Raw genomic sequence first — 26,332 nt, 5'->3', positions numbered from 1 at the left:
TAACATGATTGATGGATAAGTGAGCAGAGATGCAGAAATGATTTCAAAACAACCCTAAAAAAAAACAGCCATATCAATGCCACCTACCACCTACCCTGCTGGTGCTCTCACTGCCTCAGTTCGCCACCCACCTTCCCCTTCCGCTGCAGCACAATGGGAACTCCCTTGAGGGTCCAAGTGTGAGGGCGAATAACAGACAATACACCAAGGTGAGTACCCAAACATCTGCCCGAGTCGATTCTATTGTATTCTGGTTTATTCTGTCCCGCTGTCTCTGCACAAGTGTCAAAATCCACCATATTTATTCTACAGATTGATCCCGGTTTGTGTTGTCGTGAATATGTGTGTGTGTGTGTGTATGTGGGTACATGCATGCATCTGTGTGTGCCTAATTGGCATTGTGTCTATCTCTAAGAGGCCAGACTCACATCTTCCATCCCTCTGTGAAACAAAAGCAGGCCAGTGGATGCTGCTGTGGAGGAGCCTGGATCAGCTGTCCATGTGTATGTTTGTACCACAGACACACACACACACACACACGCACACACTGCCAGTGCAAGAGATACTGTAAATGTTTTTGCATTAGAGGTGCTACGTGTATCACTTATAAACACAAATGGTGATTAAATTAATCATGACACTGAAGAATGATTAGCGTAAACAAATGAGACCACTGCGAGTATTTATCTGACACCAGTGGTATTGTTAATGCCAGTGTTTTCTCAAAATTAAGACCACATTTCCCATAAACAAAGAAGATATTGCTCCTCTCTGCCTGGGTTTCATTTCTCTTTGGCTTCACTGATGAGAAGAAACATATTGGAAGTGATTTTTCCATCAACCTTTCAGTTTATTTCAGAGTTTTAAAAAGCTGTTTGCACTGAATGAACATCAGCTTCCTCATGTTTTGTGCCACTGTGTGTCTGTATGTGTGCACGTTATAGTTCTTCTTTCCCTTCTGCCTGGGAGAAGGGAAAGGTTGATGGATCCTCCTTATCCCCCACTTCATCTCCTTGCCTTCTCCTCCTCTTCTTCTTCTCTTCTACCTCCCTCCCCTGACACTCACTCATATCCTTCCCACTGTTTGAGATCTAACAGTGCAGAAGCCTCCATAAGCCCAACTCCTGGTGTAATATGACACAGTATGTGCGCTGCTGTGTCTGTGTGTTTCACTAGGCATGTGTGTGCTGAACTGTATTTCCACAGACAGGATGTGTGTATGTTTCAAACACCTTTCCTCTGCGGCCCTGAAGGTTGCGAGGGGGGTGTACTGGTTGAGGTCAGGGAGCTAGAGGAGAGGTTAGTGTGTATGTGTGATGATGTGTGTGCGTGTTCGTGCAGGGTGATGGGAGAGCTGGTGGTTTGTTAAGGAGGTGGAGAGGGTGAGATGGAAAGAGAAACAGAAAGTATAAGATGGCTTGTGAGATGTTTGTGTGTATGTCCAGTGTACACATATACACTATATATATATATATATATATATATATATATATATATATATATATATATATATATATATATATATATATATGAACACATGAAAGTGTACAGTGAAAAAAGTTTCTCTCAATTTCCCGCTGTTGGAACCACAGGAAGACACTGTACAATACAAACCATCAACATCAAAGACAGGCTACAAATAAATAAATAAAAGTGGAGCTCGTGCAATATCCATAATCCAACAACCAAATTACTTTCCCCAGCATCCTCCCTGTTGGCTTGTGCAATTCAAACCAACACCCACTCAGCCAAACTGTATCATGTTCTCCACAAACTCCTGACATAGGCAGAATCCATGTGACACGAGCCTGACTGAAGTTAGTTTGAAAACATATTCATGAGGAATTTGACTCAGTTAAGATGTCACTATGGTTGTTTTTTTTTTAATTGCTTCATCTAAGATACAGTTTTACTTTATGTAAGTTTAAGTTCAATCGACACATTTGTGCAGTACCCTGTTACACTAAGCCTATTCAGCCTAAATTTCCATTTATTTGCATTTGCAGTTGATGTGAGAGGCCACTCAGAGGTCAGAAACCTGCTGTAGTCTGAAACATGCCAGACACTGTGTTCTCATGTTATTCAAATATTATGTTATTATGTCATAATATTACGTTATATCATTATAATATTATTATCTTCAAATATTCATGCAAATTTCACTAACAAAAGCAAAACTTTTCAGTTACTTTGGTTATTTCTAAACACCCAACTAACACCCAGGGGGTTGTTGTTGTCGTTCACTCGCCTTTAAGGCTTTAATTTGAATAATGTTATTATGATCAATCAATCAACAATTATTATAAACCCTAATTTCCCCAAAGAGATGAATAAAATGTATATACCTATAGGTTACATGCTAACAGACTAAGCTAGTGACACCTTAATGGAGCCACTGGTGCAAATTGCAGTCAGTTTCCTTTGACCTTACAAGAGGCTCTAGAATCTACAATATATTTGTTATTTCACTCAATACATTTCAATTTATTCTTCTCTTGCTTTTATTATTAAGAGACGTTGGCACAGTGTTTAGCAATGCTAACTGTGGCTAGTGCAATTATTGTGATTGAAATGAAGGATAGCCCTCAATTTACTGCTGGCTCCATTTTAAGTCACATTGCTATCTTCCACTGTCAAAGTAAATTTTTTCCCACACTATTTTCCCCTCAGACAGTTTGTGATGGTGTCAGCTGGCGCTAACGGCATTGGTATTCTCTGCTATAATTGAGTAAAAATAAGCCAAACCACAGGCCTTTGCAGAATCCTAGGCATCTGTTAAATAATGACAGATTTGTTCTTAATAAGGTTCATCTATGTATCTGCAGCAGTTATGGCCAGGGGCGTCTCTCCTTGGCTTCAACCTTATTCAGTTTCAGCAGATGAGGAGCGAGAGCGCAGGCTGCTGAGATCGCCGGCAGATTACACAGCCCTGTGTCTTTGAAGTGTTCACCGTACAAACCGGGATACATTGTGGAGAAGAGGGGGGCTCTGGTGGTGTGTGTCAATGAGTGTATCAGTGTCTGAGGGTGTGTGCGTGTGTGTGTTCCTTTGTGTGCAAGTGTACTTGTGTCAAATAAGAAAGGAGCAGAGCTAGAAAGACAGAAAATGTGTGTGTGTGTGTGTGTGTGTGTGTGGGTCTAAGGGTAAGAAAGCCTGTGGCTGTGAAGTGAAGTTCAGTGTGCACATGTGATATGAAACTGAGAGCGATCGAGAACAAATGCCGTTTCATTCAACTCACTGTTAGGTGCTGGAAGAGCCATGCTCTCATGATGTTGGTGGCCACCTTAGGGAAGATGCCTCTCTTCTTGTTGCGCTTCTTCTCTTTATCCGGGTCATCGTCATCCCCTGTGCTCGGTGAAGCCACACTGTTGTCCAGGCCATCACCTGTCACATGACAAGAAACAGGAAGAGACAGCGGAGATCAGACTCACAGTTTGTTTACTTCCTACATTCGCTGCGCCTCTGCGTTCAAAGGGAATAAATACGATTTCGAAGGAATTCTGGAGGGCTTTGTATGCACAGACGGAGGGGTATAGAGACACAACAATGGCAAGCAGAGAATGGCTGGAAAACAGCACCTCATAAATGCATTCATTTTTAATACATTTATAAATAACCCTGCCTTTCATTTTTCTCCCCCCGCCACTTGAAAACACAGCGAGCGCTCGCATCTTTCTGCGAGAAAGAGAAGGAGAAGGGGAGCACAAAGGACTTGTAGGGTCGCATTTCCCCACTCTCCCATCCAAGCCCGCGCAGAATTGAAAATGACAGAGAGATTTAGTCTTTATTATCCTGAGGGGAAAATAGTTATTGAAGCGTCGCCCCGGCGCATTCTGCCATTTTACCTGAGGTGGAAAGAGTAACATGGCACTACAAAAGGGGAGGTTGCGAGGAGGGGGAAGGCAGAAAATAAAAGGAAAATAGGTGGGAAAAAAAAGAAAGTCAGAGGCACAAACAGCGCTAACAAAGCTAGCTGCTTTTCATAACAATGGCGGCATGGCTGCTTACAGCAACCTGTAGGGCTTCGATAAGGCTCTATTAAGGCCAGTTAACCTCACCTAAGGGGAACACTGAGACAGCTTAGAGTATTTGAGCACTGAGAGGAAAAGTGAAAGGTGTGCTCCATGGGCCTTTTCTCTGCATTCACACTGAACAACATCCAACCATACGCGCACACACACACACACACACACACACACACACACACACACACACACACACACACACACACACACACACTCCACATATTCAAAACCGCCCAATTACTGTACGCTTTCTATACAGCTCCCATCTGTGGCTATGAAAAGCCTAATTGTTATTATCATTATTCAAAAATGCGAGCCACCCTCAATGAAGACGATAATCATAAAAGAAACATGAGAGGGGATAAACAAGTGGCACCCTCACTGCCTTTCTTGACTGGAAGTGAGGGGAAGGAAAGAAGAAAAAAAAAAAAAAAAATGCTGAAGCAGTGCACAGAATTGGATCCAGTTATTTATTGATTACACACAAAGCACTTCTAAAGCTTCTAGTTCTGTTCACTGTGGTGGGAGTAGATAACTACATTCGAGCGGGCCTGCACTGCGCTAACTTGCAGAGGGCGACACCCAGCACCTAGCTAAACCCTAAGCCCCCGATTCATCGATAATTAATGGGGATGTTGGCGCTAATCCGGTTGGAGATGACTTTTTTCCAGCCTGCCACATCAATGGAATAATCATGGGCCGAAAATCCAGGCCTTTGCTCCCCATTACCTCAGGCAAAAGAATTCCTGAAAGCATGCCTGGAGGGCACCTGAATTATATACACCATTAGGAGAGAGAGACTCTCAACGATCCATACGAAACAACATTCTTGGCTAGCTCTCACTCTCTCTCGCCGACTGTTCTGGCAGAAGGAGATACATATGCACACATATTGAAGGCTTTTTAATGAACCTCGTGTGGAAGTGGAGGTGACGCTACGGAGGGTGGGGGAGGGATAAAACAAGAGCTTGCTTTTCATAGATGGTGCGATACTGACTCAAATGCCAGTCACTGCACATTGATAATGCACATATTCATGTGAGGCTGGTGGAAGGGTTGGGCCACTGTTAACATCACCAAAAGGTCAGAAGTTGGATTTAGGCAACAGCCACATGGCAGGTTGAAGTGCAAATGTATATGTACAGCAAACACTTTCAGTTATTATGCACTCACATAGACCTGCAACCAAAAATGACTTTCATTATTGATTCATCTGTTTATTATTCTCCAGATCATTCAATTAATGGTTTACAAAATAAATTAACTGATCCATTAATCGATTAAATGACTGACTAACTGTAGCCTTACACTGCACACACAATGTGCTGCGTCTGGCCAGTTCTGAGACCTCTCTCTGCCTAAAAACACACTCACATTGCAAGCTTGAGTTACATCATTAGCCTGGGACAAACACAGCCCGAGCTTAACAAGTGAGTTTTTTCTGCCTACTGTTTCACGGCTAAAGTACACCCACCCCTCTGTCTCGCTGTCGGCCTGCTGGAAAAGAGGGGTGAGCCGAGCCGAGGCCCTGTAATCTAAGACCAGATTTTCATTGGAAGCAAATGCTTTCAATCCGTTGTAAAGACCGGCTCATGTTCAGCAAAGCCTACAATAACAAACCTAGGGGCTCGTCCCATGCGAGTTGGGGAAACAGAAGCGAACGGCCGGACTATCAGCCCAGAGCAGGAGTGAATGTGTGAGTGAGAGAGGGAGAAAGTGAGTGAGTGAGTGAGTGAATGAGAGAGTGAGTGAGTGAGTGAGTGAGTGAGTATGCAAGTGAGCAAGTTGGAGAGAGTGGGTGAGCAAGAGGGCTCAAGAAGAGGTGAGAAATCGTGAGACGCATGGAGAGAAGGGAAAACATGAAGGGAGCAGAGAGAGCACATGATAACTAAAGTGAGTATTCTCAGAGAAAACTGTCACAAGAAACTGTACGATTCTGGGTGTGCCGTGTGTCCTCATGTCACATACTCCTCCTTTGATCCTTTGAACCTACTTTGATTATTAAAGCTTCATCTATACTATTGAATTCGTTAGACGTTTTATTCATTTTTAACCTATTTAAACAGGGAAGTATCACACAGAGACTGCTAACCTTCCAGTCACAAGCATGCTTTCTAACCTTGAGACTGCCACTGCCTCATATACAGTAGCACAGTATCATCCTGCATGATTTTACCCATATTTTTTAAAGTAGTACATCGTATCTATTGATTTATGGTGAATGAAATTGGATGCAAGCAGCAACTGTAATCTTCAAAACTCATAATCATGAGCCTACAGACTACAAAATAACCCCAAAGACCTAATTAATCACAAACCAAAATGATGCATAATGTGAAAGAAGTAGCATGCATTACATCTCCACCCATATCATACCTACTTCATGTCACTGAATCAAAGAACATACATCTCCTCATTACATCTACACAAAGTGATGAGGGAAGAGAGACTGAATTGAGAGAAAAAAGAAAAAGAAAATTATGACCCTGATATAACTGATTTTAAGTCTGAGAGGGAACCTGAATACCTCCCACTATTCCCTCCTTTTCGCAATGGGGTCTTCTAAGTAAGTCTGACCTATCGACACTTACTTTACCTAGAAGGGGAAAAGGAAGGAGGAAGGCTGGGGAAGGGCCGTCAATTTTATTGGCATTTCCATTTTCACTGCAATTTGATACCAATCACCTCTGCGAGGTCTGGGGCTAATTTCTGCTTTTCTTTAACCCCAGCTAGAATGGGAAGAGCGGGAGGAGAGAAAAGAGAGAGACAGGGGGGGTGAGCAGTGAGGGTGAGGCAGGAAAGGTACTGAGGTTGTGTCTGGCAGCCATGTTGGGGAAATGTCAATGGTGTTACCTCAGCAAGTGAGACGGAGGGAGAGAAAAACAGGGAAAAAAAACAAAGAGAGACGGTGAAGGAGGGGAGGAAGAGAAGGCGAGGGAGGGATGAGGAATATTCAGTGGAAACTCACTCATGCCACTGAAGGAGGCAATGAAGGGGGAGAAAATAATAGATAGGAGAGGGAAGAGATGCTGTGTGGCACACTGGAGTTAATCAGCTGAAAGAAATCAGACACAGGACAGTCAGTCAGGCCACGTCCACTGTAATGCAAATAATTTTTTGCTCTATTTTGGCTTTTGAAGCCAGCATTTTCAAACACCAAAGAAAAGCTCCTCCAAAATGTGTAGCATTTCTGTGATGGCTTCTCTTAGACACTGCTGGTGATTTTTTTAAGTCACATTCTTCTCTAAAATGCTGAGAAACCGTTGATATGGGATGTGACATCTCAGTGTCAAGAGAGGAAGAGAATCATGGCTTGGTGTTGCACTCTCTTCACCAAGTTTACTCTGTAATCACACAGATCTTTCATAAATAGCAAACATCGGCGGCTCACATAAAGTTTCGTCGGTTAACGCTCAATTGACAGAAGTGGTCAAGTAGCTGAAACCAATAAGATCAAGTTGTTGTTTTTCTAGAGAGCTGACGCACGCCAGTGTTGGGAAATATGAGTCGTCTCCTGATCCTGAACATAAAAACAATGGGTGCAGGCTTTTTGACGTGGGAGTGTTGCCCCAGAGTTGAAGATGTATCACTCCTCTGTGGTTTCAGTGTGGATTGTTAGTCTGCTTGAATGGGCAGAAAACTTCTGACACATGAGCAGCGATTTCTAATTTATCTGCCTTGATGTCAACATGGCCTGTGTGGCGTCACAGTCAGTTCATCGCTCAGCCAATCAGCCTTTTAGCTGGTCAGTCAGGCAGCTGTCCACTGCTACTCAGTCAAGCAGTAAGGCTTTCTAGCCAGCCAGTAAGCAAGTCAGTCTATAAAGCCACCAAGTCAGTCAGTCAGTCATAAAGCAACATGCCAGTCAGCCGGTTAGCCAGTCAGGCAATCAGCCACTAACTCAGAGTCAGAATGCTACCCAGGCAGCTAGTAAGCCAGTGAGCCAATGAATCAGTCAGTCAGTCTCCATACACAGGCTACCAGGCTCATTAAGAGCATCAGCAGGCTGTAACCCAGGGCTGCATACATACAGCGTGGGGCAGCTAGGCTAGCAAGCTCCAGTCTCCCCACGAGGAAAAGCCAGAGGCACAACTCTGGGCCTGGCCCACTGATCGGCCATGACAACGTCTTTGCAACTGGTTAGAGGAGGGGCTGGGAGGAGGGAGGGGGGGGTGAATCAATGCAGGACGGTGGGGGTGCATGTTCATGTGTGAAGAATGCATGCATGCATGGATGTGCATCCGTCTGTATGTGCGCGTCTATCTCTGTCTGTCTTTATGCATGTGTGTTTCCAGCCAAAGAAGCCCCGAATGTCGTGTGTGTGTGTGAGTGTGCATGTGTGTGTGTGTGTGTTTCAATTAGGGAGCAGGCCAGTGACTGGAAGGAGCCAGGGGCAGTTGAAATGCCCCGGGGCCAACCAAGGGAAGGAATATTTTATCAGTCCCCTCGCACGCTGTATACACAAATACACACTTGCACACAAACACACTGTGAGCAAACAGATAATGACGTAAAAACTAGGTTAGCTTTCTTCATGCATTTCCATGAGCTTCGTTAGCATTAGCTAAACAGACACTTACGTCTATGCTCATTCAGCTTCGATGGCTTTTATTTAAGCCTACCTCCACTTCATGTTTCATTCTTGCCCCCCCTCCTCCCTACTTCATTACTTTCCTCTCCTCTGTCTCTCTGTCTGTTGGAGTGAGGGGTTGGGATGGAGGAAATTTGCACAGTGTTGGGGATGTAAGAGTGAGGCATTGTTATCCTTCCTCACTGTAGGATTGAAGTTTTCCTTCTTTGTAAAACAAACAGAAAGTGTCAAATGATATTTCACTAATTGAATATGCTTCAGATAAACACTGTTCAGTACCCTCAGTCTTTATGCTTTCAGTCTACCTCTTCAACTAGTGCGCAGTAATGACTCTCCTATGTCTTTATCACTTCTCTACATCTCTCTGTCTCACGGCATACCCTGACATTATCAAGCAGTATCTGGGCTAATCTGTTATGATCTGATTATGAACCATATCTCAGCGTTAGGCAGAGATCGGTACTACCTGCCCCCTCCGCGAGGGCACATTTGCCATCCGAAGGTGTCAGCCATTTTTCTGCTGCCTGGCAAATTAACAGCCACAGATTCACCAGTCAGTCATCTGCAACAGTGATCTTGTCAGACGTGTTGCTTCTACTGCGACGCAAGAGAGTTATGACATTTAGCTTTCTAATAACTTCTTTTTCTTCTTCATAGAAGCACTGCTGAGTTGAGGAATAGGGGTTATGAATATTAGCTTTGTGCCAGATGTCATGAGTGGGATCCTGTGCGAGTGTGAGGAATCATTCACATATGGCTAAACGTTTTTGGAGGTTACTGCGAGATGTTTTTGCGAGGTTTTATAGGCCGTGGATGGACTGAGAGGGAGGAGAGGTGGGGACAGGTCTTCTGAGTTTACAGCAGTGCATTTAGTCTAAGGGCTATTTGTTGTGAGAAAGAGAAAGAGAGAGAGAGCGTGTCTTTCACTGGGAGTGCGAGTGACCTGGAGCTGATCCCTCATGGGCCACTCCTAGAGTTTCACACCCCAGAAAGCTCACATGACCCTGGGTTGGCTGCCCAGGCAAGACGCAGGCCTCGGGGGCCTGCTATCCAGTTCCACGTGGGATACACACATCTCATATTGGCAGGCGAGAAATTAATACACATAGACACACTCCAAACATGATACACAACACACACACACACGTGCTGAGGTATACTCACTAAAGTGCTCACTTTCTCACTATTTTTCTCTCTTGCACTCACACACAAACACGCACACACTCTCACACACATACACAAGCATTACATTCCCAGAAATCCTGAGAGGGGTAAAAGAAGGGCTCACAAGAGGGAGGGAGAAAAGAAAAAAAAAAGTGGCGTTTATTGTATTCAGGCCATTCATAAGCTCTAGACTTGGGGAGGAGGGGGTACAGGGGGGGTTTGCAGGCAGTGGGGGGTTCCCTTTGCATGGCTCTGGAGGCCCCTCCCATCTCCAAATATTCTGAACATGCAGGAATTCCTTGCAACGCAATTCCCAAGTAGGGGCACATTTTCAAAAGCGTCTCTCCCTTTACCGAAAACACACTTGAACACACTCACATGCGGCCATTTCCTCGGATCTTCCATAAGGCAGTTTTCCAATAATGACTACCAAAGTATTCTAAAGCAACACACACACACACACTTACTTCAATACAAAACACTCTCTGTGACCAATGCTGTTTTGCCTCCCTTTTATTCCCGGGGAGGAGGAGAGACACAGAGAAATCCCCTCGACTGTTCTGCCGGATAATGACATGCGCTGTCGACAAAACAATATGGCTAGTCTAGACTTCCCTTCCTGCCTTTGCCAGAAAGACACCCCACTATTTTCAGATCTTTGCTCAGCATTAGGATCATATCACTCTGAAGCACAGACTAATCTTGGTAGGACACACACCGGTAACAACATAATGAATAAACAGATTAAGCAGACAGAGAAAGTTGACACTATTACAAAAGAAAAAAAATATGGGTTGCCAGGTAAACAATCAGGGGAGGGCTAAGTAATTGCTTCCTGTAATCAAAGACAATTCCATTGAAGTAATTACAGTAAATAACAAGTGCTTTGCAATAACAATGCCGGTTACTTTGAATGATGACAGTTTTGTGGATCAGCGCTGACAGATTCAATAATGACAGTAACTGGTGAGTCATTTACAAGGGTTATTTGTAATTAAAGCACACTGGAGACTTCTTGTTGTGACAATCTGAGCCAAGTTTAGAGCAATTATTTCATTTGTGGTGATCAGATGAGGAGGAGATCAGGAAGCCAGACGTAGAGAATGTGTTTAACTAACAACAAAAAGGAGAGAAAAAAAACACAAGCCAGTTATCATATTTATGAGTTAATTAAAAGTGTTTGTCAAGACCTCAGGTCTATGAGATTCATGAGGCTTTTGATGGAGCGCATTGTTAGTGCTCTTACTGATTGTAAGTGGACATCTGTGCTAGCTTTGTTTCATGTTAACATGTATGTACAAGAGTTAGACAGATGTACTAGTTTGTCAGCTTTAGTGTTGAAATCAATAAATCACTTTGTCAATGTACAAAACACCAAGCATTCAATGTCTTGAGTCATTCAAGTGTGCTGCTTTTCCTTTGTTTCAGATGGTTGTAAAATTAATATGTTTTACTTTTGGACAAGCAACAAGCAACCTGATGACTGACACTGGGCTCTGGGAAATCATGCTGAGTACTTCTCACAGTTTTACGACAATTTTTGGTGCGAATGTTGAACCTTGTATAAAACACTGAATATTAGACCTGTGATTTTGGTCGTTTTCTCTGTGAAAGTGTTTTTGTGCTTCTGTGTGTTATTGCTGAGGCCCATCCACTGTTGGCTGTGAGGAGGGTGGGGGGGTAGGGGGTGGGGGGGATCAGGCCTGTTGACATAGCCATAGGTGATGGCAAAAATGTCAGTGTAAATGTGACTGCTCTCTCTGTGCCATTTTCCCCGTAAAGGGTCATCACCACAGGCTGCCTGACACGCTGGAAACTGCCTCAAGCGCAGGGCACCGACACGACATTAAACTGCAGTCTGCCTCCACGCACACAAACACACACACACAGCGACTGCCTTTTATTCCCACTTCCAGATCAGTCCAGAGAGAAAGAGAAAGGGAGAAAGAGACAGACGGTACAAGCTAAAATGAAAGTGTAGGGCGATGAATTCACCCTTTCATGTTGAGCACTTTTGCTGTGTAACTATTGATTTTTCCCCTCCTGCCTTTGTGTTGCCGTTTTCTTTTTTTCTAACCTGAAGATAGAAGGCCAGACTCGGTTCAAATGGGAGCACTTGTGAGGGGGGCCCACAGATTCTTTGCCTCAGTGAAGGGGAGTCCTCACACACACACACAAACACACACACAAAATGGTTCCTGAAATTATGACATGATTCCTGAAATTGTGCGTTCTCACTCTTAACTCTCAGTCTCTCGACTGCTTTGCTTCTTCTCAAATGGCTTTTGACACCTTCGACTCACTGAGCCTCAGTCAAACAACAAATGCACAGAGAGAGAGAGGGAGAGTCAAATGCACTATGGAAGAAGAGGGGAAGGGGGGAAGGGATGGTAGAGAGGACAAGGACTATAACAAAAGCTAAGAGCACTTAACAGCACAATGCCACGGCGGTCCTTTCCAAAAGTCAGCTGATGTGCTGAAGGGCGTTCCAAAGTCCTTCAGTGTAGACGTGGAACAAAGTGAAAGGAACCTTCAGCTGAACTAAAACGTGCTGTTTTAATTTTGCTGTGAACAAACCTTCAGTAAAAATATAGATTTTCAGCAAGAGAAAACTAGATATGCTGATGTGAGCCCTTTAATAAACCAGCAAAATATCCTCTTCAGTAAACTCAAACTGCCTGTAAATGCATCTTTGTTCACATGAAGACACTCTTAACTTTCAGGATCTCTGTACTAAGCTACAATATGAAGGTATCACTTTTAGCCAACATCAGTTTACTGAAAACACGTCCTCTCATATGATCTGTGCATCTTTCACAATGAGCTACATTTAGTCGAATTACATCTTGCAGCACCAACTTCTTTGACTTCTACCAGCCTATCAAAACCACCAGTTTAATGAACTCAAATTAAGTGGAACTGTATCATCTCAGGACCAACAATCAGTCCGTCCTGCCTGTAATCATCTCTTCATGTTTAGGGTGTTGATCCATTAACCAAAGTTTCCCAGCTTATTTTTCAGAGCTAGCGTGTGCAGTTCTCGCCTGTGTGTGCTTCTCCACATGGTAACTATCTGAGTGGCACAGCCTCTGATAAACACTTATAATGCACAAGGATTTTCCCACTCATGCTAACCTATCAGCGCCAGCCAAACTGCAGTATGTAGTTAGATAATGCAGGCACGCTAACCCTGCGGTGGCACAAGCTAATAATAGCGCATTAGCTTCCAGTGAGTTTTTTTGGAATAACAGAAGGTTTTAGTATTAGGAGGGAGTATAATATGGCCTGCACCTCCAAGATCAGGTTACTGAGGAGGTGGTTAGGAAAACAGGATAAGTCATTATCTGAGCAACAACCCACTACATTTAAATACGTTGGGTTGTTGAGTTGTTGCATTTACATTTTAGGGTTTTAGCTGACTTTTAATGAGTAAACATGAGTAAAGCACACAAAGATACTGTTGTACTGTTGTAAGATTGAGCGTGTGGCATTTTTATCATGGGATGTCCTCTTAAAGACTCCTCCTTTGAGATATCCACGCTACTGTTGTAGGAGCTTATAGCTTGTCCCTCCTAAGTAATGCTGCGTCTCCACTTCCTCCTCCCTGTCAGTGTATCTTTGATAGGCACAGGATGTGGTGTTGTGGGGATGTGGGGGATTTGTAGTCCTATCAGTGTCCCCATACGAGGACCTGATAAGACTTTCGGGACAGGGCCAGAGGAAGAGGAAGTGAGTGGGTTTACAGCAGGCCTACTTCCTGTGGAGCATGGGCCCATGTGGACGGGAGTGATATGCCCCCCGTGGACACCGGCGCTCTTGCCGCACAGTCCCACCAAGTCACTTCCTGAAAAAGGCAGCCATCTATGGGGGTGACTTCCTGTAAGAGTATGACCTCTCTGCCGCTTAAGAGAATCTCAGTGGAACAAAGACCTGGGGCTGCCCATGGGAGCTAGTGTGTACAATTATATATATATATATATATATATATATATATATATATATATATATATATATATATATATATATATATATATATATATATATATAATATGTAGGCCGTGTGTGTGTGTGTGTGTGTGTGTGTGTGTGTTTAACACTGCCACTCAGGCCTTTACTCTAAAGGTTATCACTAGTGAGGATCTCGGCCCCCAGTCCCTGCTCATCTCTTTGAGTTTCACTGGCTCGGAGCGAGAGGGGATGATCGGGTTACATCCAAATGTGTGTGTTCACAAGTGTGTGTACCACAAGTGGCATGCTTTGTGTTGCTCTGCAAACACACAAAGTAAACGCCCATGCTGCCCTCCAGCCCACCCTGCTGCTTTTGTGTTTACCTGCAGGTATTTGTTATCTAGACCTCTCTTCCCTCTTTCTCCCTCTAAACTTTAAAAAAAGCTCGCTGAGGTGTTTATCTCCCAGTCAAATCCCTTTAGCAGGTATCCATGTCAAAAGGACCAAGGGGAGGAGGCCTCAGGGGGCAGCATGTTTGGTCTGGGTCAGCCCTGGGTCAAGCTTTGGCCCAGCTGACATACTTTACCTCCAACCTCCTGCATCCCAGGTTACCTGGACTCACAACACACCACCTCAACCATGGTATTTCACATGTTAATGCTTCTGAACTGACATTATCGCCTGAAGTGACGCAAAATATTTGAACAGGTAGCTGTTCAACATCACGGCAACAACACAAATGATGTAGATTTGCTGCAGGGATCAAGTCTGTGACTAAATCATACAGTTTGACGTTGTTCACTCCTCACCTTTAAATGAGTGAACACCTGTGCCGCAGCCAGGCTTGAATGTTAGAAGTCAAAGGAGTTGCATGTGTCGTATCAGGGTTATAAAATAAGCCCTGACAAAAATTAAAGTAGCATCCACCCATATTGAGCGATAAAGTAAATCCACACGGATGCAGGTTTTGACCAAAACCGGCGCTTCTTCTGGTGTTTTCCCGGCATGAAATTGGCTTTGTGTGGGTGTCGTTTGGAGAGCCGGCTGGTAAATTCTCCCGTTCTTTTGTTAGAAAGAGGGGGGGGGGGGGGGGGGGGGGGGGTTCCATGCATAATGGTCTTAGCCAGGGAGGTCTGGAACTGTGTCCATAAATTGAATTATTTCAATTTGAGGGAGAGAGAGTGAGAGAGAGTGAGAGAATAATGGAGAGTTGCTCTGTGAGTGTGTGTTGCATTTACATGTGGACATATGCATGTGTGTTGATGGAGAGGGAGAGGGGGAGAGAGAGAGAGAGGGAGTCATTTTTATTCTTCTACACGACTCATATTTTCAAATGAGAATATAACCCAGGTTGCAGGAGATTACAGAAGAGGCCAAATGTTACCTTGCAGCTGGAAGCTATAGTGGATATAAAAGACTGCAGGTTGAGGCTGCCATCACTGCAACTACAATTTCCTGTCTGAAAATTACAGTGTGACATATCTTTCTATTATTACATAGATAAACTACACCAATAAAAACAAACTGTGTGACTTTAGGGATAGTAAAACACCTTCACAGGCTTGAAAATCTGTCTTAAATTTGTCTAATAATTACTTTTGTGTGATTATATTTTTTTCCCCAAATTGCTGCCTTTTGGAAACAAGCTCTTCAATCACATCTACATTTGGAGATAAAATGATCTCCCAGCGTCATAAATACTGTAACAACAGATATGAGACTGTGTTTGTGTGTATATGTGTATGTTTGTGTGCTAGGGTAAGGGTGGGGGTGGGGTGAAAATATTCCTGACACAATATAATCGGCAGGGGACCATATGGCAAACTGGCACCAAGCTATTTATCCTTATCCTCTTTGGAGGCTAAAATTAGCACTTCGCTGTTTGTAGCTTTAAGCTGGACTCCAACCACTGTGATAGGGCTAATAATAAAGAAAGAAAAAAAAAAAAAGCAGCCCAGCTGGCAGAGCTACTCCGCCTCCTCCACCTCACTCTGTTTCCAACCTTTTCACTCTTTTAGTAACTTTCTGCCCAGCTCTGTCTGTCTGTCTCTCTCTTTCAACATGTCCACAGAAACACACACATCTGACCGAACCGCCCTCTATTTAAAAAAAAAAGAAACCCCTCGTTCATCTGACCATTAGGAATTGTATTAATATCATATAAGTGTTGCTTGAGCCGGGTTTCCCTATAAGCCCATGTGTCAGGAAAGCCAGGATTTCCTGAACATGGACCCCCTTGGCTAGCTTAAGAGCGTAGGATGATGGGGCTAATCTCTTTATCAAAAGCTTAAATAAACGTTGGTGCTCTGTGCATGTTTGTGTGTGTGTGTGTGTGTGTGTGAGTTGCTTATTTGTGTGTGTTCTTGTGTGTGCCAAGGGGCCAAACAATGCTTCTCTACTGAACAAAGTGCTAATACCCTGTCTCTTTGCTCCCCTCCCCTCCCTCCTCCATTCCTTCTCTCTCTCTTTCCTCTCATTCTCCCACCACACAACTGAAAGCCCAAACTACAGTGTGCCTCTTCCATATTTATCTAAAATGAATACTCTAAAAAAATGTTAATTGTAGCTTTTTCTAACATAAAGTAAGTAGGAAAAAGCTAATAAAAAGGCTGATTGGGTCCTTAACCATCCATTAGCAGAGGTGATCGTCTCCAGCCTGCCATCAGGGTTTTCCCTGAGAAGTTAACATCTATCTGATCAGAGGCCTCCTGGGTCCTGAGCTCAGCTCCTCTTCAAGGGAGGAGGAGGAGGAGGGAGACACAGGCAGTAGCAGGAGAAATGGAAAGATAGAAAGAAGTGAGAGAGTTTGAGGTTGTTTTATCGGCCAGATGTAATGCGTTGTGACACATCAGTGATGAGTCGCTGTGATTTCACTGTCAGATTCCCTATGAACCTGTTCTGGCCACGATTAAGAGCCAGGGCATTTTCTCTCTGTTAGAGCTTGAGCGTGTGTGTGTGTGTGTGTGTGTGTGTGTGTGTGTGTGAATACGTTCCAGGCAATTTGAAGCTGAATTGAAAACAGACAAAATAAAAAGAGCGCAAACTGGTCACAAATTTGGAATTTGTCACATTTCTATTTCTCTCTACACTATGACAAGTTTCCCATGGCAAGGACACAGGACCCTCCACACACACACACACACACACACAAATAATTTCACAAGTGAATGAGTATGCTTCAACTTTATATCCTATTCATTTGCATGACAAGCGCATTACCACATTTCAACTTGTTTACATTTGCAAATCAAAGCTGCAGACTCTTGTTCCAAACGGAGATATCCAGTAATTTGACAAAAGTGGCATCTTCTTTTAGGACACGATTACACAAGAATGGCGCAAATTATGGTGCTTCATACCAAAATAAACCTGAATGGAGTCCTCGGATGACACTTTTCAAACACGATCTTGAATGTAGATGTACTGAATACAAATATCCTCAGGTTTAAACGGACAAACCATTGGTGGAAAATGATTCCTCTTATTCTAATTTTCATTTCCTGCTCACAGACAGTAACACAATTGAAACATCTAGTCTTTACCAGGTTTACATGTTTAACTTTCCTTGTCATAATCTTCCCACCCCAGCACACAAGGGACCTCCACAAGGAAAAAAGTGTGTGTAAATAGTATCTTTTAGCAAACACCAGTAATTAGATATAGGCACTTGGCATTCACGCCAGTTGCAAATTAAAGAAGAGCGTTTCCTGTAAACAGACAGTGAGAATGTGTCTACATCATTAGCGTGCCACAATTATAACATGGGAGCTAAAGATACATTTCCCTCCTGCTTGAACTCCCTCACTGGAGCAAATGAAGTAGAACCTCTTTTTTTTTTTTTTTAAATGTACAGCTGTTGTAGTCGTTCTTGGAGCAGCACCAAACTACAGGATGGGATCCAACTGCATTTATGGGTAAAATAAGGACGACAACAGGCAAAACATACGGTTTTGTAAGAAATAAAGAGACAGAGTTTTCATTTGAAAAAAAAACTTTCTGAGGAAAACACATCCTCAGCGAGCACAAAGGCCAAGTGAGAGGCAGCGAAAGAGAGAGAGAGAAGCTACTTCGTGTGCACACATGTCGTGAATGAATATGTATTTCATGTAAATTGCGCACACAAGGCATATTGTAATGGTCTGGGCTAGACTTTGCATTTCTTTGGTCATGCAAACATGCCCACATGTAACCAACAGACAGAGAGAGGCAGACTGAATGAATGCAGGGGAGATTTAAAGTAACAGAGAGAGCGGGGGAAACATTTTATTCACCTTCAAAATGTGCACAGCATTCCTCTGAATATCATTAGAGGAAGTCAAAAACACAGGCATCGTGACAGCAAAGGGCTTACAGCGAGAGACGAGACAGAGACGGAGGCTATGAGAGAAAATAAAGATATAGAGACAATGTGTACAAATATGAGGCTCACATGATTATATGTAAACATGCTCAGCAACATGAAGAACATAAATCCTAAAGTCAAACAGTCAAATAGGCTCTGAAACCTTATCAAACAGTTTTATGGCTATTACCTTCTCACAGACGAGATGTTTGCCCGAGCCAATAAAATGCAGGAGTGTTTCACGTGTGAAAAGAGGCAGAGGAGAGGAGAGGAGACGAGAGGAGAGGAGAGGAGAGGAGAGGAGACGAGAGGAGAGGAGAGGAGAGGAGAAGAGAGGATTTGGTTGGAGAGGGTGTAGGAAGTCACTCTGTTTACTTGTATTTCTGACTCTTTCTTCCACATGACCCCAGCGGCCGGGTGACACCAGCCACTAATCCTAAAAGCAAACTGGCCCCTCACTGTGGGAACCTGATACAATTTCCTCTTTTTCAAGAGGGGCAAACTCAGGCCACTCCGAGTTTGCTTATTGCCCGTGAGGCAATAAAAAGTCATCGAGGGCCATCATTTTCTGTGAAGCAAGTCACTACATGTTGGTTGACGCACTGACTGCCGCGATAAAGCGAGGTCGTAAAGATCTCAGTGAATCTGAGAGAGGGAGGTCGTGATTGGACACTGAGAGGCCAAACATCTCTTTTCCCAGGTAACCACAGATAATAATGTTTGAGATGCAGTAAATCCAGCTGAGGCTCAGTAAACACTGCTACCGGCAACACCGAGTTGTTGAGGGATGTTTTCTCAACGTGTTTTTAAAAGCGTATATTATATTGATTTTCATAAACAGCATTTTAATGGAAGGTAAGGTTTATGCTCTCATGATCCTGCATGATGATTCTCAAACAGTTTTTTTTTTAAATACATGGACACATGCTTACACACACTTTCTAAAACTCCTTAGGGGACACAGAGTGAGCTTCAGGTGGCCCTGCCACAACTCTTTCACCTCTGAACTGGCAGAGAAGATATTGCTGTTTGCTAGCAGCAGTGAATACGCCTCAATAGACTCCCAAACAACACTCAGCAGCACTTAACACACTCATCAGGGATAACTGTTCTGCCTCTCTCTGTTTTCCTCACTCACTATAAGATTTTCTAACACACACACTCTCACAGACTGACACACACAGACACAGACACACACTGCTCCAGTCAGCATCAAAATGCTTTCACAGCATTCACCCTGTGATTCTCTCCGTTCCTTATCTTACGCTCTCATTTCACTGTTTTCTCTCTGTTTTTCTTTCTCTGTCGTCTTTCTCTCTCTCTCTCTCTCCTTCCCCATGCTCAGGCTCAGAGGAAATCAAAGAGAGACTCATGTTTGTGTCTGCCAGCTACTGTACTGACACACACACCTCCAGTAATACAGACTGCAGACTAATCAAGGGAGCCACATACCTTTTATCTACCCACAGAGCCTCGCATTTAAACAGATTACCGGGAAAGCTGGACACCAGTAAGACAATTACTGGACTGAGGATCTCCCTTGGTAAGGTCTAGACAACGTCTAGACAACCTACACACAAAACGACGGACTGCTTCTCTTTAATTTTTACTTGCAGGTTTATGCGTATTATAATATATGCACGAATGAATGCTTTTGAAAATTTCTTACTGACTTAGTATCTTGTTATTTTATGATCAAGTGCCTTTAAGTTTAACATTGCAACACTGCAGTTTTCAAGCATGCAAGCTGTCAAAGTTGTGCCAGTGCCTGTGTGTCAGTGTAACAAATTCACGTAAAGGCACATTCACGTGTCTTTACAGTACTTACTTCTAATTCTCTCAATAATGAGTCTTAACTCCTTGTTGCAACAGAAAATGTTCGAGAGCAGCAGCTACTGGGAGAGAAAAGCAAGTCAGGGAGGGGAATACACACACATACCACACAGACACACACAGTTCTCTCTTCCAGTCTACTGGACAATCGGACCAATTAATCGGTGACTTTGAGGGGGCCACGTGAAGCAGAGTGATTGGACGAGCTGCATCTAGCTGCTGATTGCCTGGCACCCCTGTCCATGTCCCCATTTGCCCGCCCTGGCCCTGGAGACTGGCCAATGAGATGACAGAAAGCAAGAGCTCCTCTGTGGCCTGACCTTGTTGGAGGGTACAGAGGTCGCAGGAGGGGTGGATGGATGGATGGACGGACAGATGAAAGGATGACAGCATCAAGAATATTCCAACCTGATCGATGGGGATTCGCAGCCAGTGGAGGTTATATACAGTGATTCAGAATGAATGGGGTGAAGCTGCATCAATATTCAAACACATATCAGACCAGGAGAACTGACTGTGATGGAGGCCAAGTGCCACATCCTCCACCAAGATGGACTAGCAGCCATTTCCACAAAGGTTTCACCACCAGCCAAGTACCACCTGTCCTCTCCTTTAAGTGATACATCACAGAATAATCCCGATTTTATTGGTCTGTTTTCCATCGTTTACAGGGTTCTATTCATTCAGTCTTTTATGGAAACATCAAAGTCAAATTCTCTCTAATCATCAAGTACATTAACTAATGCAGGGATTTCATAGAACAGACTGGAACAATTAGTTCAAGGATACCAGCATAACAGCACCTCATGTGCAAGAAAAATTAACTACAACCACACGTTAGACTCACACAAACACACAGCTTAGGTCTGTCAGATGGCAAATATCAGCAGCAATTTTGTGTCGAGAATTCCTCCAACTCCACCAGGCAAAGATCCCTCAGAGCTAGATATCAGACCAACAACCAGAAATCTCAGGCCAGTACTCAGACACCAGAAATGTATGCAGACACTAACACATAGCCTTACAGGGAGCTATTTGCCTTGGCGCAGCACACTGTACTCTTTACAAACGGTCTGGGTAATTGGTGATACATATCTAATATCGCCAGTCATCGCCTCACTCCCTGGATGTTTCTGACAAGCGGAGAGGGAAACCCTGTAGCTTTCAAAAACAGAGCAAACACTCTGCACGGCTCCTCCGCTCGACTCGCATCCACATTGCTGCAGCTGCCCGATTCAGTGCCTGAATGTTATTCTGTTTCCCTCACACGCCAGGCCCTCGGAGAAGCCAAGGGGTGTCCTTACAAATTCACACAGGCAAAGAGGAGTACTTTATACTGCGAGAAAAAGAGAAGGCCTGCTCATGTCCGTGAGGGACCCCCCCCCCCTCCATCGCATGCATATATGATCTATTAGCTTTTCCTCTGCCCTTCGAGCATTACTCTTCACAGAAAAGCATGATCCAAAGCACAAGAGCTACAATGAGGCTCCTCCAGAGGGCTTCTGGGTATTAAACAAAGAGGTCTGTTGGTAGGAACTAGCTAACAAACAGCTGGGCTAATAGAGTGGGACTAATTAACTACAGGGCCACTCTCCGAGTCTCCCTGTTGAAGCTTGCTGGATGTTTACAAAGATCTCCCAGAGAATGGGAGGAGAAAAATAAGAGGCTTTCTTCTTTGTCTGCTCTTTAGGGAGAGAGGAGACACCCAGGACTGATTTTAATGACATGTGTGAAGCAAATGTGATCCTCCCTCCATTTTTTTTCAACTGCCAATGGAATTTAGTGCTAAAAAATACCATCGCCATTGTGGTCAAAGCATAAACAACATAACTTAAGAGCTCAGCTTGTGAGCATTGTCAACACATGCAGAAATAAAAAAAGTCTTTTTTTTTTTTTTTTTTTTTTTATAACTGCACACATTGTCACAGGGACACGAAGTGCTGCAAAACATCTGCGGATGAGTAAAAGGGCCCAGAGTTATCATTCATTATCACATTATAAAATACTTTGCCTTGGATTGGCAATCGTCTCCTGCAGTCGAGCTCTACAACGTGCACGGAGAGACTACGGATCTTACGTAATGTGGAGACCTCCTCATGATTCCTGCAGCTCTTGCATTTGAGAGTGCGAGTGCTATGTTTCCGGGTAGAGACAGGGATTTTTATACCAGTGTGCAGTGAACTGTTCAGAGAAGGGGGCAGAGGAGAGCATGTGTTTATCTCAAGAATAGCCTCAGAATGAAGCCTGAGAGAGGGAGAGAGAGAGAGAGGAGACTGGAGTTCACTAGTTAAAGGCCCTGGACCATCCAGCATCCTTCCTCGGAGTGGTTTCGCTCTGCTGGAGGGGACGGGATGTAGGGAAGAAGAGGGTGAACGTGGAGCGGAGGACAGAGACACAAGGAATTAAAGAAAGACTGAGTGCAAGAGGAGGTGCAGAAAGTGTGAGAGCGAGGAGGTGAGGTTTGAAACACACAGGAGAAGCAGTCTGGATTAAAGGATGGATGAGGGGAAGGAGGAGGAGAAAGATGGCCATTAGCTGTGCAGCTCTACAGGCAGAGGGGAAGAAAATGAAGAAAGTGTAAGAGAGAGACAGAGGGAAAGGTCAGTGAGAAAGCAATCTGTTAGAGGTAGAGGAGAGAAAGAGGTAGAGGAAAATAAGATTAGAAATAACAGAGAAACATGAAGAAAAGGAAAAAAGGAAAGAGGTAAGAGACAGAAAGAGAGCAGGAGGATGAGTAAAGACAGAGAGGATGAGGGAAGGAAGTAGAGACTGAAAGTAAAAGGAAAGAGAATGAGAGAGGGATTAAGAAAAAGGAAGAGCAGAAAAGAGAGAGAATGACAAGATGAAAAAAAACAAAGAGGAAAAAGATGTGAAAAATGGAAGAGAGAGAGAGATGGGAAAGAACAAGACTGTGAAAGGAACAAAGAGAGGTGAGAGAAAGGGAAAGAAGAAGGATAAACAAAGGTGGTGTTTAAGAGCGAGTGGGAGGCATGGAAGAAAAAAGGGGGAGGAGAGAGAGAAAGGCACGGGGATACACAAGGAGAGAGAAACCGACTGAGAGCAAAATGAAAGAGAGAGACGCGAGAGTAGGTGGGAGACAAGGGAAAACTGGAGAAGAGAGGGAGGATGTGAAGATGAAAGAGCGAGAGAGAGGGAGAGGGAGGGAGGGAGGAAAGACAGTGGGGTGAAGCTGTCGGGGAGGGAGCAAGCAAAGTGCCAAACAGATAAATAACCAGCTTACTGGGATTACCAAGTGACTGACACACAATTTGCCAGAGCCAATATGACGTGGCAGTGATAGCGCTTAACCCATATAAACCTGAAACCAGTCCAAGATGTCCTCCGGTATTTACTGTTGTCACTGTGTCCTGATGCTCGACACTCTGTGTGTTTGTGTGTGTGTATGTACCCACATAAACACCACATAAACAAAGCAATCACACACACAGACACACACACTTGCACTGGCCGACATCAGGGTATGTGCAGGCTGCAGAAAGGCACTGACATCTGGATTTTAAGCAAGTGGAAAAGCCTAACTTAACAAACATACACCACATGGCCAAAAGTATACAGACAACTGAACATTATATCCATATGTGTTTATTAAAACTTTCATTCCAAAAGCATGTAAATTAAAATGTTGTTATAATGGCCTCATTTTGCTCATGTAGCCACAAGGCAGAGACCACATATCTTTGGCCGTACATATAACGCCAGTGGAAATATGAGCTTTTTAATTGTTGAAAATAGTGAATGAAAGTTTAGAGAAATGATAATCAATAAAGTGATAATAAATGTAGCTGTGTTTACATATGCAAAAGTGTTAAGCATATAATAATGGTGCACCAGCTCTCTAATAATTTCAGATTAAACACTCATGGCAATGAAACTGAGAAAATTAAGACTTCAGTGTCTGATTTTAGGTCATTTAACGACTCTTAAAGTCGCCTAATTTAGCTCACGTGTTTGAGGACCTGCAGATACCCTGGTACCTACAGACACAGATCATGTTTGGCCCCGAACTCTCCAGTAACACTTGGACAAATCAAAGCACCTCATTCATTAAACTGACACACACCAACACAGCGACGCAAGCAGAATGTGCACATACATACACACACTACCCCACATTTTACCCTCTAACGAACTTCAACAACAAACAAACCCACTACAATAGCTGGGGAGAGTCGGAAGGAGAAAAGAGAGACATGAGGAGATGGAGAGAGAGAGAGACAGAGATGATGATGATGAGAGAGAGAGAGACGGAGAGAGTGAGAGGAGGCGGGTCAACATAAGGAGTGGGCCTATAATTGGAAAGATGTGAAAAATGAAGTGTCAGTTTGGTCAATAGAGGGCAAAGGTCAGAGAAGCAGGAGCCCAAACTCGGCACAGAGCGCACTCATTAGAGCGACCAATCAGATCTTGCCTGGCTGCCCCAGACCATTAGTCATCAGAGGTAGAAGCGTGTACACACACACACACACACAGTATTGCTTTGTCTTCCCCTGTTTCACTGTGATTTCACTATTTTTTATAGGTGTGTTCTCTTCCACGTCATCTGTCTATTATTTTTATCTGAACTCGTGTCTCACCTCTCAGTCCCTCAGCTCCTCTGTCGAGCATTACTGAAGAGCGAGAGACAAAGACGGACAGAATGTGAGAGACCGAGTGTGAAAGACACAGAAAGAGAGAGGATGAGACAGAGTGAGAGACAGACAGAGAGACAAAGACGCAGAGAGTGTGTGTTGACTATATAAATGGCTGCTCGTTGGAGTGGAAGGCATGGCGGCGCTCTCTGCTCCCACCCAGGCTCTGCCTCCTGGCACTGGCAACCTTGCAAACTGCTCGCCTTGACATCGCCTTCAATAATATATGAAGTTGCTTTTTTGCCTACAGTTTGTTTGCAACGCCGCCCCACCACCACCACCATCAACCCATTCTCCAACTGCTGCCTCTCTCTCCCTCTGCCTCTCTTTAACACAAACACACATGAGTTGTCTGGTCAAAGACAGAGTGCAGACTGATGTATTAGATTATCCAAATTTAAGGCTAAAGACAAAATCATTAAATAAAAAAATTTTATTAAAATTTCTGAGTCTAAAATAAGTTCAAATGCATCGATTGTAAAAGATGCAAACAATTTGTAGTAAAGGTTGTAAGTTTAAAAGCTGTTGCTTCCAAATATGAGATGTGACTCATCATCAGTGTCAGATAAACGTCTTCAACCTGTCAGCTCTTGATTTAATGTACAGAAAAGCCTTGCTTTAGCTGTGTATGTAGTAATATCCTGGAATGTATTTATGGGCCTGGATTTCAGGTGTATGCAATCCTTTAAATAATAATACCAAAATATGAAAATCACCATCCCTGCCTTATGGTGGTTTTCATATGACGACAGCAACGTATTCCTGAATCCTAAATCCTAAAGTATGATCGCTAATGACAAAAAAAACGTAGACATGAAAGCAAAAGAGCCAGAACAATAAAGTGTGAACTGTGTAGTCTGGGGTATAGTACAAGCAGGAGAACAAACACAGCTACAGATATGCTCAGATGTTAAGCTAGGTGCATGCTAAAGGGCTTTAGCATGAAACAGACTATCACCAGGAAAAAAGAAACCGCACTCTAGCCAGAGAGAATCCCGACCATATTGACCGTGACCTCTGACCTCTCTAAGAGACTCTTGCAGCAACTGTGAGCTGTTAGAAAAACTGACTATGCCTGCCAAACATCACCTGGCTGCATAATGAAGTTTTCTATCATGTGTATACTTTATGTCTGTGATTCAGCGTTGCTGATGTAATGTTCTCAGCATGTTGGACTGTATTTACACCGTGTCTCCTCCAGCTGATACACATAAAGAAGATGCAGACAAAGAAACTCGGTCTCTCATACCCTGTTCGCTGCTGTTGTCGCCGCTGTGTGATGTGTGTCCGCCGCTGGACGGTCCCGGTGTTCCTCCAGAGCGTGTGGACGCCGTGTCGTCATGATCTCTGTTCCAGGACGTCTGTTGCACAGAGAGAGAGGACAGAGAGGTCAGTCAGATGAGCTAATGTCGGCTCCTTGTTTTTTTTTTTCCTCCATCATTCGCTGTGTTGATTTTATATGTAATATTTTTAATTGTGCATATTTTATTATCTTCTTTCGAAACCTTCTGTCTACATATAATGTACATTGTGTGGAAGAAAGCCTGCACACGAAAACACACACCCACGCTCCAAACAACATTCACAATTTGCCAGCTCTCGACCCTGTCACACAGTGTGCAACAATCTTATGGAATGAGGACTGTTGGGGCTCAATGAGGAGAAAGGCCCAGACGAATAGCGAGCGAACATGTTGTATTAGTTCCCAGCTTTCTGAGGCATGCAATCCACGGCTGCCTCCATTTGGCTCAAACCACTAGCAGATGAAAATACAAAACAG

At 43.7% G+C, this 26,332-nt stretch overlaps 1 protein-coding gene across 4 annotated transcripts in view; it reads right to left on the bottom strand.

The window, feature by feature from the left end:
• Positions 1-26,332, bottom strand: part of LOC139622610 (homeobox protein Meis1) — a 203,937-nt gene that overhangs the window by 40,580 nt on the left and 137,025 nt on the right. For all 4 annotated transcript variants that reach the window (XM_071480009.1, XM_071480008.1, XM_071480007.1 and 1 more), the window contains 2 exons: positions 25,802-25,913; positions 3,239-3,384 (listed from right to left, as the gene is read on the bottom strand). In XM_071480009.1, the coding sequence (XP_071336110.1) occupies positions 3,239-3,384; positions 25,802-25,913 (258 nt within the window). The remainder of the gene's footprint in view (positions 1-3,238; positions 3,385-25,801; positions 25,914-26,332) is intronic.

Source organism: Trachinotus anak, unplaced genomic scaffold, assembly GCF_046630095.1.
Source record: "Trachinotus anak isolate AG129_WGS33_773 ecotype Australia unplaced genomic scaffold, CSIRO_AGI_Tana_v1 ptg000007l, whole genome shotgun sequence".
In the NCBI taxonomy this organism is placed as follows: Eukaryota; Metazoa; Chordata; class Actinopteri; order Carangiformes; family Carangidae; genus Trachinotus; species Trachinotus anak.
The sequence above is the reverse complement of the archived record's forward strand: the minus strand, read 5'-3'. Positions and strand labels throughout refer to the sequence as shown.